A 15,080-nucleotide genomic window follows, 5' to 3' on the forward strand; every position below is an offset into this window, starting at 1 on the left:
AGAGCCTTGAAGAAGCTGAAGGAAGAAATCAGCAGTCATCTCCGTGGAAAGTATCTGAAGAAGAAAAAAACAAAATGGAAATTTCCTGCAGTGGCATCATGTCATATATGTCTGAGGAACAGTGAGGATTCTAGGATGTCTGGAGCAGACTAAACAAAAGAAATTCTAGTAAAAAATGAACAAAAACAGAGGTTGGCTACAGGGTTAGGATGCTGGGTGATGTCAGCTAAGAAGCTAAGAACACTGATTTGCATCTGAGTGTAATGGAGAATCACTGAAGTGTTTTGAGCAGAGTAATATAATCTGATTTACATTTCAATAGTATTATTCTGGCTGCTGGGTTAATAATAAAAACTAGGGATGCAAGAGAGAAGTTGGAGATGATTCAAGAGACCGTTCAAATTGACCCAGGCAAGAAATGATGGGAGCTTGTAGCAGGATGTAGGAGAGGAGAGGGTGAGACAGAAGCAACAGAATTTTTCTGATGGATTCAATATTGAGTGTGAGTGAAAGAAGAGTGAGCAATGAGTAAGGTCAATGCCTCTATTTAATTCAGCTATTGTTACCAATTCCAACTATGTTCTTACCTTTAAGTTTTATTGACTCCATTTCAAGCCTTCCTTTTCAGTTAATATTTTCTTGTTCTTTAGTCATTTTTGATAGACTTTACTTATTTAAACTTAAAACTTACTTTGTAGTATGTATATCATTTTAACATCTGTAATCTTGGAATGTCTGATTCTGGTTGATGTTACTTTGGACTCTGGTGCTTTCTCTGCAAGCAACTTTCTCTGCATGCTTTTTAATTGTGTGTGCTCTCAATCATTAAAGCTTTATGGGAGTACATTCAAGCTGAGATTTAAGGTTTATATCTTCAAAGAGAATTTACTACCTTTGCTTCTGCCAGAAACCCAATTACTCACCTGGAACAATTTTAAAATCTTGGCTTAGAGTTTTGGGGACAGGTAATGTGAATGCCAGCTTCAAATCTGAATGAAGGCTAGCTCAGGAAAATAGATATTTCTGAGAGCCCTCCATCCAGGGCCAAGGTTCAAGCAGGTAAATTTTCCTTATTCCCTCACTCTATGTGGCATATTTTCCTGTCTCTTTCCCTCCATCTTTTAAAGTATCGCCTTTCAAGAAGTCCCAGGTTACATCCAAGGGAGGTTCCAATCAGACTCTCTGCTTCCACATCCTACTCCCACGTAGGCTCCTTGCAAAGATAGTTAAGGTTATAGGTTCTTGAAGATCATTTAGATGCTTCAATGGCAGTCCCTTAACTTCAGTGTCTGGCTAACTCTTTGAATTTGTTCTTTCATTGTTTTTGGTCACTGAACACTTCCCTTTCCTGTATTTTTTCTAAAGTAGGCTTTTAATATTTTGTCCAGAATGCTTAGATTATCTGTACTGAGAATGGTGTCAAATATCTTGTCCATAATAATGACAGAAAGGAGAAATCTGAGGACATTTTCAAATGTCCCATACTCCTTGGTTAGAGATGAGTACAGGTAGATGGTCTAGAATATTGCCCAGCCAAGACACTGGAGTACTTAAAATGCTGATTAAGCATATATAAGTTGTGGCTGGTACTTATAGCCTGTGCAGTACTTTTTACAGGCTATAGATTAAACAAAATTATTTTTAAGGAACAAAATTTAGCTATTCTAATATTACTAGATGTATATATATACATGCAGAAAGTTAACTGGTAAAAATTAATAAATATAGCTTTTTCCATTACATCTTTTGAATTCTAACTCTCCCTACTTACCAAACTTGACTTTGAGTTTTAGATACAGCAGTGCAATATTAAAACTCATATACCCAAGGCTGTTGTATTCAGGATGGATGATAATTTTTGAGACAGGAATATTCTGTTCCTCCTTATCCTTCTGAAAGAGGTTGTACTCCCCAGCAGTCACTGTCAGACTCTTAATTTGCTTCCTAAAACCAAACAGAAATCATTCAGTAAGTATAATCCTTTCCTCCAGGAAAGACTGTCTTGATTTCATGTAATTAACATGATTAATGTATCTTTAGGGATTTTCAAATCTTAAAAGAAGATGTACTTTTATTAGTGATTATTACTATTGCTATAATTTCTATAAATTGTAGCTATCTATAAAAAGTCATGGTTTTCAATCATGGAGTGTTTACATTCTGGGAACTCTTTCTCCTATTGTCACTCATCTTTCTGCATAAAATATTCAGATATCTTTTGTACATAAACCAATCTCTCTCTATATATATATGTTCTACCATTTTAAACAAGATATAAAAGTTGTTCCTACTGTCCTTCTTTTTCTCCTATTAGCACTCTCTTTTAATATTATTTTTCCCTTCTAATTACTGAAAAGTAGATTATTAAAACATTGGCTCATCCATTTAACATTTGATGTTAATACTTTATTAGAATCAGTAACCATCAACCCACCCTCCACTAACTCTATAAATCATAGGTTATGTGTGGAATCTTTGAGGTCTCTGATTAGTAGAGTAGAAAGCACAAGAAATCTTGGGCTACACACAAGTGTCTGGGAATCAGAAAGTCAGCAGGTGGACCAGATGGAAAAAACTAAGAAAGGGACTAAGGTTGAACCCTGCATGGTATTTAGGGTATTGAATCTCCTAGTCCAATTGCCATGGATCAAGGTTTAATAAATAATGGAAATCCACAACTTACTCATTGAGGCTAATCAGGCAATGTGCCGCTGTAACAACCAGATCATCTTGAATCAAACTTCCTCCACAGAAGTGGTGTCCACCTAATTTCAGGGAGACCTGCCCAAGAAAAAAGTTAGGAACACAACTGATATACATCTCCACATAGATGTCATCTCCTTCAGAAACATTTGAAATCAACTCTTCTAATATGATGTCACATTAAGATACTGATACATTCAATAAATTGGTTAGTAAGAGATTTCTTATGAAGCAAACTTTTTGACAGTGAGGTCAAGTGGGGGTCCATAGAAAAATTAACTGTTAAGCTGGAGTTATGGTATCTAAAAATAGGGAAATAATTCACCTTTAGCTCATTAAGAAATCAATGTCTTTATCACACTCACCTGCCATGGGTGTCCACCAACTGTTGAACTTCTCCAACTACTACTTCTAGAGAAGAACCCAGATTCCAAGACAGTTTCTATACTTTTCAAATTAACCGCATGAATTCTGTACTTCAGTCCTGTGTGGGAGAGCATATGTGTCTCACACACACACACACACACACACACACAGCTCCTCATGTCAGGGTTCATTGTATCAAGACTTCCATTCTGGGGTTTTATTCTGCCAGTGCCAATGTTCACTCAGCTGGAGGTTACCCCATTTTCTCAAAATATCCCCGACCTGAAACTGCCCCACTCACACCTCATTGACTAGCAGTTTCCTGGCGACTCTCCCTGCCCTCTGCAACCTGAGCTGCCTCAACAAAAACTGAACGAGGCCACTGAACGAGGCCCCTCTCCCTCCGGGAGAGATTTGGGGCTTTCCCTGGGAGGGTAAGCATGGCAGAATTTAGGGGGAATGAAAGGTATTGGAGAACATACGCTGCTCTGAAACAGAATCACTGGGTTTTAAGTTACTTCCACTTGGTTATCTTTCCTTGGAGGAAGATCTTTAGCACAAGCAAGGTTAACAGATGTGCCTAAAAACTTGAACTCCAGAATCTAAAGGATTTCAGGAGAAAATTCGGCCCAGGCACCTCGTGGGCACATCTGGCCGTTGTCTCTGTGGGCCCGGGGAGTAATGAAGGCGCCCAGGACGCGGCTCACCTCGGCTGGGCGGGGAGTGGACCGCCAGCAGCAGCAGCAGCAGCAGGAGCGGGCCAGCCCCGGGCAATGCCCGCAGGGCTCCCTCGCGTGACGACCCGGCCATCTTCGCCAGACGCAGGCGCTGCGAACCCGGGAAGAGAAGCGCTCTGGCCTCACAGCTCTGAGCTCCCGGAAGCGCCCGCCTGCATCACTCCGTCCTTCCGAGCCGGGAGCGGGGTGGGTGGGGGGCTCACAGGTGTCCCTCCTCAGGACCAGACCAGCCGCAGCTGCTCTCCGGCCACCCAGGTGTCATCGCGTCCCCGCCATCCACCCCTGCAGACAGGAGCGAGGTAACCTTGCAGGCGAGCCAGAGTCAGATGCAGGAGATGCTAGGACAGATGCGGGACCAAGGGGATCAATGGTCTAGAATGCTCGGCGCGGGTGATTTCTGTTCCCAGTCAGGGAATGTGGCCCAAGTCCCAGGGTCAAGGAAGCTGGGTACCCATGCAGGACACAGGCAGGCTGACCCTGAAAGGAGGAAGACTCTTGGAAGTTTGTGTATTAAAGATCCCATCCAGCTTCTAAGAAGCTCGTTGAAGACCTTGACACTCCCGAGTTTTCAAAAGGACTGGATATGAACCATCAGGTTTCTGCCCTATTCCTTTTCTGGGTGTCAGTGTTATCATCAGCTGCAGTGGAATGGACCAAAGCTGTAGGATCCAGCATTTAAGATTATTAAAATGAATTCACTGGCATGTCAGCATTTTTTTCAATCAACATTATTTTCTGGTAAGTAATTTGTAACAAAATAGCTTGAGGTTGGAAGAGGAATTAAGCTAGAATTTGTCATTGATTTATAATTTATCAAAAAATGAGGACAGAGTTAAGTGAACACTATATATATATTAACTAACCTAGACACCCAGGCCCAATTGTCTCACCTCTGTATAAAATAGAAATAAAAGCTCCTTGAGGTAGAAGGGTAAATAAATTAGGGAGACACATGGTAGACAGAAGGACAGGAAAAGAGGTGGTCAAAGTGGAGGGAATGCAGATACAGGGACGGGCAGGTGACAGCTGAGGGAAGAAGCAGCAGAAGGTGAAGTGGGAACCTTGGGCAAAAAACTCAAAGAATGGGATTGGCACCCAAACTTAGACATACCATCTCAAACCTTTTTGTTTCATGAACCTGAAAGGAGTTTCTGTGATCTTTATATCTCAAGTCTTAGACCACCGAAAAGCTCTGGAGCTGCATGATTCAATAGACATTAGCCATATGTGGTTATTCAAATTAATATTAGCTAAAATAAAAATTGAGTTCCTCAGTCACACTAGCTATACCTTAAGTGCTCACCAGCCACCTGTAGCTAGTGGCTACCATATTGGACAGCATGGATACAAAACACTGTCATCATCATATAGTTCTGTTGGACTGAATTGTTTTTGAGAGTAGCATCGTTTTGAGCAAACACACCTTGGATGACAGTTTGAGTAGATGACTCCTGGGTTTTGAGCTTGAGTGTTGAGGCAATACCGGGAGGGGGCTTGGTAAGGTAAACAGCTCTTTCCTGAATATGTACAACTACACCTGAGTTCTCCAGGGAATCTCCAGGTAGTAGCCCTCAACACGCTTATCTCTGAGTTTCGTTTTTACTATAGTAATCCCGCAAGTATTACCATAACCATTTGTGGCCTCAGGGACTCACTACTCTCCAAAAAAGCTCAGATCCTCCAAATGGACCCAAACTCCTCTTTTTTCTTAGCAAGAGAGGGTCATGTTAAAGCTACTACAAAACTCTTACAAAATGAGAGAGAAGGAAAGGAAAAATGCAAGTTGGATACACAATGTTCAAATTCATGGCTAACTTTCTCATGAAGCTCAGAAACCATGTCTCCTTGCAGTCTTGTATACATGGTACACACACAGCTTTGCAGGATCATTAGTGTTTTGTTTCAGACCTGAAGTTTCCATGGGGTTCCATGTTTCCATGAAACATCATTTCCTGTTACAGCACAGCTCCCTTTGTTTCCAGAGTTCAAACTCCCAGCCTTAAGTGAGACCTTGTCCTTCTAATACAGAGGATTGTTCCCTTACAGGCCTAAAAAAATAATACCTTTCCATTAAATAGAAAAAGAATCATTCATTGTGAATTGCATATATATCAAAAGCCAAGTCATTAGTTTCAGATGTAAATTTGCTAGTAAGATGATGGTTTAAATATAAATTGAGTTTGTGGTGATGCTGAAATGGAAGTATTCTCTTATTTAAAGAAAAACCACAAAATTATAGAAAAGGAAAGGATGTCAAGCAGAGTGAGCTGGACTATCCCAAATTGGATTGAGAAACCTGCCTTGAATTTGAACATAATTTCATTAGGGCAGCATAATCGTGATCTGCTACTGGAGGCCTTCCAGGACACTTGATGGATGCCCCAATTCTAAGGATAGTGGAAAAATTAGGAGTGTTAGGAGTTTAACCCAGGACCAATAAGTAAACCATGGGTACATAATATCTTGTTTAAAAAATAAGTTTTTCCATCCCCACTAAAACACTGGTCCAAACTCTAGAACTAGAACCCTCTCCCAAGTCCCACAAGGCCTAGGAATGGGCAGTAAAGTGATCAATGATGACATTAGAAACAGCAATTTCCTTTGAATTTGTTGCAGGCACAGATTTCACTAGGATGCAGACAGAATGTGAAGGACGGAGATAGAATGAGTGGAGACAATTTTTTCTGATAGTTTGGCTGTGAAGGAGATAAAGAGATGTGGTAGTAGCTAGAGATGAAAAGGAATAAAGGAAAGGTTTTTTCCAAGAGATCTTCATGATGGCTACCAGTATCCGTGTTTTAAAATAGAACTGAATTGACAAGAGCCAGCAAAAGGAAGAAGTTAAAGAAGAAAAAGAAAGCGGTTAAAAAAGTGACATCCAGGGCCCAGGATCCTCTTTTTCCATTGTAGCAACAGGAGAGAGGGGAGGATTAGATGCAGGTAAGTTTGCAGAGTGCAGGATACTGAGGAAGTATCTGTTTTCTACTTTGTATTTACACCATCAAGAAAGAGGTGAAGGCATCTCCTCAGTAAGATGAGGGGAGGGTATCTGGAATGGGTAAGTACTGAAATGGTCATTGTGTGGCACGAAAAGGACAGCAGGCACAGCGCACACAGAACAATGTGATGAATGAATGATGGGGGAAAGGAAGAAAGATGGTATTTTTTATTTTAAAAGTGGGCACCTAATGGTGACATAAATTTCAGTGGGTACTAACCACAGACCACTTGAGAGATTGAAACCAGACAATTATTTTCATCATATTTTATATAAAATATACATTTACATAATTTTATTTTGGAAAGACCTAGGCAAAGTGTACACAATCAGACTTAAATGGGAGAAATCCTTTATGGGAGATATATTTCTAACTGGCACAGCAAAAGTAACAAAAATGTACATTTATATACAACTGATCAAAGCAATCTGAAAAACATGATACAAGTATTTCCATCTAACAAAAGGAAGGATGGGTGAGTCACAGCAAGTCAGCTGATTTCCACATTATAAAAGCAGGCCATGGTTTCTACAGATACTTTAATGCCTTTGGAGGAAATTTAAAAATATTTTTTTTTCCCCAGAAACACAACAAAATCGCTAATTTTTACGTGTGAAAGTGTTAGTCACTCAGTTGTGTTCAACTCTTTGTGATCCCATGGACTGTAGCCTGCCAGGCTCTGTGCATGGAATTTTGCAGGCAAGAGTACTGGAGTGGGTTGCCATTTCCTTCTCCAGGGGATCCTCCTGACCCAGGGATGATCCCCTGGAGAAGGGAATGGAGACTGCAAAACAGGAGTATTTACCTCTGTCACATTAAAGTATACAGGCAGTTCAGTCACTTATAGGGTCTGTGTTTTGCTGCAATAATTATCTTAAGAATTTCTAAAACTAAGAGCCACACTCAACAGTTACCTCTTCGGAGGCAGTGGGCTTTCTATTTGGATTCGGGGGACTCACAGAGCTTGATAGGTCCATAGAATTAACCACTCCTTTAATGTATGGTAAACGTAACTGAGACAATTGGTAACTTGTCCCGGGTGAGGCAACTCCTTTGTGACAGAGCAGGACTAGATTCCAGATCTCCAGATTCTTGGATTGGGTCTCCCCTTCTATGGAGCAGCAAGACAACCCCAAAAGGACATTATGCACATTTGTATTACTCGTATCCACCGTGATACAAATACACATGTGCACCACTGAGAATGGGAAAAAATGTCCTGGATTTCTGGACATAGAGTGCTCTTTTTAGTTTGTGGCAAATGTTGATCTAAACTTACAAACTAATAATGACCCCATATTGTGATGATGCTAATTTTACCAGTTATGTGCCCTAAAAGTTTTTATGGAAAGGATCCTTGGTGATAAAATTAGAACATTTTTATATAAGCCAATTGATAGATACCAATTCTGTTGTGACATTATATTTTACTGATAATAAACCGCTTGATTGAAGTTATTTCATTTGTTTTAAGTTATGTGGCTACTAACAGACAAAAATAAGGAAGTGCTATTTTTGTAAGGATTGCTCAACATACTTGTCACATCAAAAACTTTAAGAATAATCATACAAAGTTATATTTCCCTACATTTTTGGCATTGTAAGTTTTTATCTTATTCAATTGTAGCCTAAACATAAGATTTGACAGGTTTTTTTTAAAAACTCTTTTAAAATGTCAAAAGATGCCATTTAGAGAGTTGTTTTTGTTGTTATTAATGGGAAATACCAACATACTCTTTTATCAAAGTAAATGTGATTTGGAAACTATGAAAAAATTAAACAAATGCCTATAACTACATTTGCTTTGAGTGCTGTTACTATAACCTATAGATTTATTGATCTAAGGTACAAATCTATCACAAATCAGAGAAAAACATTTTAAAAGCTTATTGTAATGAGTACAATTAAGAAATAATTAACAAAAGTTGACATGTGTAACTTAAAAAAAGAGATATAGGTGTAGGCATAAACTTATGTCATGGACCCTTCTATGAGCCGTAACAAAACATGAGTTTTATATACTGGACTCCTCGTCTGGTACATGAAAGTAGCAGGGCCATTTGCCATCTGAGAACCAAGAGTTCTGTAAATATAAGATCAAATTATTGTCCTGTTGCCACAAATGCAAAACCACCTCAGCCAACCCACCTGTTTGTCAATCTTGGCATGGCAGCTTCAACTAACCAATTGTGCTGTTAAGTCATTCTTTGAAATTCTTTGGCTCGCTTTAGTCTAAATTTAAAAGTGAAAATTGTAAGACTGTAAACATCTCCTGGTAAAAGTCATAAACTCTTATTAAAGGTTAAAAGGTTAAAACTCTTATTAAAGCCTGCAGTGGTTCTCCAGCCTGGCTGCATATCAGAATCTCAACCTGAGTGGCCGAGGTCCAGTGATTCCCAAAGTGAGCATGGTTATTTTCAAGTCCGCTAGAGCCTAGAGCACCTGTGTGTGAGGTGTGAGATCTCAGCTGTCAGCTGAATGTGGCGTTTCAATTTGAGGGGCTTGGAAGGTTTGAAAGAAACAGTGTGAAACCCACATTTGCTTTTTACTCCTCCTCAAATTAGTTTTTCAAGTCGGTTTGTGTGCAAAGCTTTGCATTTTCTCATTTAGCCTTGCTGAAAAGCAGCTGCACCACCACTGCAAACCCCTACACCGAATAAGGTCCTACGTGTTAGGCACATCAGACGCCTACACTGGGGGCTGTGAAGTGCTGTGGGGAGCTGGAATCCAAGTGCTGACAATCCTCTTTGTTTTGTGATGGGCTTTAAAATAAACAGACCTAAAAGAATATATCTCAGGAGTCCCTAAAATAAAATTTCCTTTCCTTCAAGGTATTTGAATCTTTGGTTTAGTTCGCTACAGTTAATCAATGAACCATATTTCATGAATACCATTAATAGGTTGAAAACATGAGTCAGCTTTAAAATCCTGAATAATCCTTAAGGTTAACATAAATTTGTAAAGCCATTCTGGTGGCTTCTATGTCAAAGGGCGTGTGAAAGGGCTGCCACTTATTGGAGAATCTGAAGGCAAGCAGAACTGGTTCTATGCAGGACAGATGGACAGGTTAGATAGACTGAACCAACTCCAGCCTTGTTTGATGTTCCCTCCTGTCCTGGGCAAAATAGAATTGTAGGACCCTTTGTTAAAAAATTACTAAGAATTTCAAGCAGAGCACCCAGCCAAGCACATGGTGCATCTGAGCGCAAGAGCCTGAGGCCTGCAGAGACTGCATGTCCACCAAGCTGGCTCCGAAGTTCCATCTCGGAAAGAGGCTGCGAACTCATAGCCAAGCCAGCTTTTGTTAAGCAAACCCGGATGAACTCCATGACTAGCCAGGGCACCCCATTCTTATTTTGATAAGGATGAGTTCCACATAATATTTCATGTTATAAAAGCAAATAAAAATAGTTATAAAATACACTTAATATCTTTGAAAAATAATGTGTGATTTACTTTTTTATAGGTACCATGCAACTATGAAAGCTATTTCACTGGCCACATCTAAGTGAAAGTATTAACTCAGGACAGAAATACCTGATCCAACAAGAAGTGCTTACTTCTAATGCTCAAAGAGATGCCAGTGTGCGCAGACAGAATGAGACAGTGACAGAGTGAGAAAGACAAAGAGAGGGAGGGAGAGAGATGGAAGGGGTTGTTGGGGGGAGAGGGGAAGGGAAGGGGAGAGAGAGAGACACAAGACAGAAAACAGAGACAGATGGGGAGAGAGAAATGCATCCAAAAGAAGGCAAAAAAAAGTCTCCTGAAGGCCACATGACCCTTTTCTCTCAAAAACTTTTAGGCTGTAATAGCCATTGCAATTATTCCAACAAATGTACTCTCATATCTTTAGCAGCCCTTCAGATAAGGCATAATTGCTTTTCAAAATTTGGGGCTTGATCTTTTCTATTAACTTTCTAAGTATAAATTTTTGTTACTGATTATTCTAAAAAGTTTGTAATTAAAGTACTAGATATTGTTTTTAGCTAGGGTTCCATGTTTTTAATTTTGGGGGTGGAGTAGTTATTTTATAATAAATATTATAGTACATTTCTTGACCTTAGGACTACAGAAGTATAATTTGGGGAACTAAAAATATTTGAAATGAAATTTTAGATACATTTATGATCTATAACATTAAAGACTATTAGAAACAGAAGATCATAGTTTTAATATATACATTATTGGATTACTGATACACACAAACATGTATGCTAATTTAAATTCCATAATCCTTTGTATTTAAAATATTCCTGGCATCATCCCTTTCCAAAGAAATTTTTTTTCCTTTTATCTAGATTTACCTTGACAAAAAGTAATAATAACAACACAGAGGCAGTGCTTTCTGCTTCTGGGGTTGAAAAGAGGCAGCAGGCTTCTTGCTCTGGCTGGAGCATGTGACATACGTGTGCCTCAAGCTACTAAATGTGTATGACACCTGGCTTAGCACCAGGAACAGCACTATCCAGAGTAGGTTTTGTTTGTTTTTATTTAAGTTTATGATGAAAACCAAATTAGAATCACATATTCCAATTTCTTCAACTCCAAAATATATTACCACCCAAACACTGATGGCTGATTCCTAATTTCTTTAACTTTAGCAAGTGAATAATCAATACAAAATTTTTGAGGGACGGTGGAAACGTAATTATTTTGTAGTTTAGATTTATAATTTTTGTATGATCAGTTGTAAAAGCTGCTACTAAACCCACTATGTACAGAGAAAAATGTGTGCATATATTAAATATTTTATAAGTTATGAAATAAATAACACTAAAAGACAAATGTCAAATTGTAAGTTCAACTTTGCCATCCATACCTTTTAAATATAAATATATATATTTTAAAATTATGAATTTAGATTTTCTTTCCTAGATTTTTTTGAGCATTTTCCATGAAATCTCCAAAATTCCAAACATAGAACCAAGAACTGCAGGTTCTAGCATTCATGTTTTAAGCACAAAATTCTCATTAAGCCTAGGAAGATCAATCAATAGAGCTTCTTTGCACCCATTTAGAGTCTATGAAGATTTCTGTAATATACTGTAAATATTCCTCAGTGATTAAATATATTTTCAAAAAATAATCTCTGAAAGTTAAGATAATAAAGTAGAACATTTCTCTCAATTAATACCTTTAATAATTCTCATGTAGAATATACTATTTTTTTCTCCACCAAAATAACAATATATTTGGAGGTGGAAACATTTATGATATTTAAAAGCACTTATGAAATCTTAGAGCAGAACCACTACTCCAATAATACTTGTAATAAAATTAAAATAATTTAAAACATTTCCATAAACAATCAGGGTACTAAGATCCTTGATTTTCCCATAGGAATATGAATACCCACACACAATTCCAGAAACTTCCTTATTGATATATTAGGCAATGGGAAAACAGCTTGTATCAGAGTGGAATTTAATTTACTTCTCAATAGTATAACTTGCTCTAGCAATATCCTCAAAAGGATATAAGATAAAGCTGACTTAACAACAGCCTCTTTCCCCATATATTCCAGAAGGTTTTTACAAAAACTGTGAGATGCTCATTTCCAGTTCAGAGAATTAAATGAGCTACCTCTTGGAAGAATTTCCCAAATGGTTTATCCCAGAGGATTTATCCTCTCTGAAATATCTCATCTCATAAAGAAAGAGATGCCATGCCTTTGTAGCATTTCAAGCCTCTATTTCTGGGAGGCTATACCAAGAAATATCTACACTAAGAAATGGAATTAGATTTCCAAGTTGAAAAAGCAGACACATATATGAAAGGAAATCTAGAATTAAAGCAAGAAAAAATTCTGTAAAATGTGCAGCTGTTGTTTTCCTTCCATCTCAGGTCTCCTAGCCTCTGCTTGCTCTTTTTTTCTTCTTTCATGGAAATGCAAGTCCCCAGCACAGCGTTACCAGCAGGTGTCCCAAAATGTGTCACCCTGAACTCGGAGTGACAGGGAAAATGCCATTGGTCATGGCCCAACTGAGGTGAAAGCAAAGCTTCCGTCACTTCTTCCTCTTCCAAAGACACCAGCAGCGTCCCTTGAGACTGGGTCAAATGCTGCTACGTTTGGTTCTTTTCTCGAACTTCCTGTAATCTTTTCTCAAGGCGATCCAGTTTGGCGAGATTTTCCTGCAGTAGTTTGCTGTCTGGAACCAGCTGTAAGGCTCTTTCATAATAAGTTCTTGCAGACACGTAGTTTCCCTGCAGAGAAAAAGAAAAGGGATAATTATGTTTTGATCCATCAGAATGCTTGCTTGAAGAATGGGGAGACTAAGAAACAGACCTTCTGGCCCATTTTAACATTAATGTCCTCATAAGGAGACCCTGTCTGCTTGTATAATTTCATCCTTATCTGTTGGTGCTCTTGGAGAATCCATTTGTTTAAGTAACAGACCAGATGGAGAATGTGAAAGATATGGGTTATGCCATAAGGTTAAATGGCAGGAAAACAGATTTTCAATTCTATTAATACAGTGTATGAAGCTATCATCTCAGTGTTCTCATAGGGTTAACACTATGCCTTTGTAATCAAATGGAACCAAAGCCCTGAAAATTCATAATTAGAGCGAAGGGAAGAAAGAGAAGGTTGAGTCTGGGGAAAGGGGTGTGTGTGTGTGAGAGAGAGAGAGAGAGAAATATTTTTGAGATTGCAAGAGTAATGATTAAAAACTAGATAGTTTAGGAATCTATTATACCTACTTAATGACAGTAAATATTTTAATCTTCACCTTAAAACACAAAAGCAACTTTTGCCTAATACAGACTTTAGTGCAAATATGTTTTTATAAAATGAAGAGAACTGATAATAAATAATATGGAGTCAAATTTATCCCATACTCAAGGTGTGTGACCATATATGTCTGCTGAATACTCTAAAGGTAGGAGAGAAGGCATGTTGCTCCAGATCTGCTAAAGACCCCTGTCTCCACACTCTATTGGTCCCCACCTGTTTTGTTTTTGAATAAATTAAATATTTCAGTTTAACTGGCAACCACATGTGCCTGGTCCCAGAAGCTCCCTGACAACAAGTCAGAATTATTAACTTTTTTCCCAGATTCTTTTCTGCCACTAAATGTATTCCTTCTGTATGGTTGACTCTCTTTAAGATCTGTGTGCTGCCAAGTCTTAGCCCTAAGATCGATAGAGATCTCTTCATTCTAAAAAACCATGAATTTGTTCCATTTTATTCTCAGTTACAGCTCCATGAGGATAAAGATCAGTTACTCTCTAAATTTTCATTACAACTTAAAATAGCACCTCTTAGAGTAAAAGTACTAGGTAGCAATATCAACCAATATTTATCGAATGCTTAAATGAACTACCTCCTGAGTGTCAGGACCTTAGACACCTGCCTGCCATATAATGAGCACTCAATCTGATGCCATCATTACTGTTATTATAAATGACTGTGTGTATGTGTGTTAAGTTGCTTTAGTCATGTCTGCCTCTTTGCATCCCTAGGGACTGTAGCCTGCCTGTCTCCTATGTCCATGGGATTTTCCAGGTAAGAATACTGGAGTGGGTTGCCATGCCCTCCTCCAGGGGATCTTCCCAATCCAGGGATCAAAGCTGCATCTCTTATGTCTCCTGCATTGGCAGTCAGGTTCTTCACCACTAGTACTAACTGGGAAGCCCATTAAATGACTACTTGTGTGTAAATGAGTAAACACTATTTCTTATGATATTCACTTGTCATATTGGTGAAAAGGAGAGTAAAAATCACAGAACAGGTAATTCTACATTGGGAATCTAGGCACTGGCATGTGCATAAATGAAAGTATTTCAGATTATTAACACTGATTCTGATAAGAGGCTAAACAGAATTCTGAACAAATAAGAACCTGGATTTAGCTACATGACTATTTTTCAAAATTCAAGTATTTAATCTTCAGATTGCCTCTTGACGTTTCTTAAGCATAGCACATATATGCAGACAACCGAACATCTGTGGCTCTCAGATTGCTCTCAAATTGTGTTCTTACTGTGGTTGATTTTGAAATTGTTTACCCAAGAGGTTTCTCTGTATTTAGGCCTCAGCCTGGTACCAGGCATCACCATCTCGGATCACCAGCTTTCTCTGTCTTTTCAACAAAATCTAGTCATAGAGTTATTTTCTCTCCCTCAAATTGCCCTTTTCATAATGAAACTGGTAATCTTTTTAAAGTTATATCCCTTAATTCAATGTCCCCAATTTCTAAAGGTACTAGGTGGGGAATTTGAATTATCCAATTTCTATAACTGTGCTAGCTACTATGAAGGCCACTAGTCCCAT

The 15,080-nt window shown here is 38.5% G+C and overlaps 2 protein-coding genes across 3 annotated transcripts in view; both read right to left on the reverse strand.

The window, feature by feature from the left end:
- Positions 1–3,203, reverse strand: part of OVCH1 (ovochymase 1) — a 66,732-nt gene extending 63,529 nt beyond the window's left edge. The window contains exons 1-3 of the mRNA XM_070453069.1: positions 3,069–3,203; positions 2,684–2,781; positions 1,772–1,944 (exon numbers count right to left, since the gene is read on the reverse strand). Of these exons, the coding sequence (XP_070309170.1) occupies positions 1,772–1,944; positions 2,684–2,781; positions 3,069–3,203 (406 nt within the window). The remainder of the gene's footprint in view (positions 1–1,771; positions 1,945–2,683; positions 2,782–3,068) is intronic.
- A 3,853-nt stretch (positions 3,204–7,056) lies between these two features.
- TMTC1 (transmembrane O-mannosyltransferase targeting cadherins 1) overlaps positions 7,057–15,080 on the reverse strand; it is a 288,889-nt gene continuing 280,865 nt past the window's right edge. For both annotated transcript variants that reach the window (XM_070453869.1, XM_070453868.1), the window contains one exon: positions 7,057–13,009. In XM_070453869.1, the coding sequence (XP_070309970.1) occupies positions 12,869–13,009 (141 nt within the window). In that variant the 3' untranslated portion in view covers positions 7,057–12,868. The remainder of the gene's footprint in view (positions 13,010–15,080) is intronic.

Source organism: Odocoileus virginianus, chromosome 23, assembly GCF_023699985.2.
Source record: "Odocoileus virginianus isolate 20LAN1187 ecotype Illinois chromosome 23, Ovbor_1.2, whole genome shotgun sequence".
Classification (NCBI taxonomy): Eukaryota; Metazoa; Chordata; class Mammalia; order Artiodactyla; family Cervidae; genus Odocoileus; species Odocoileus virginianus.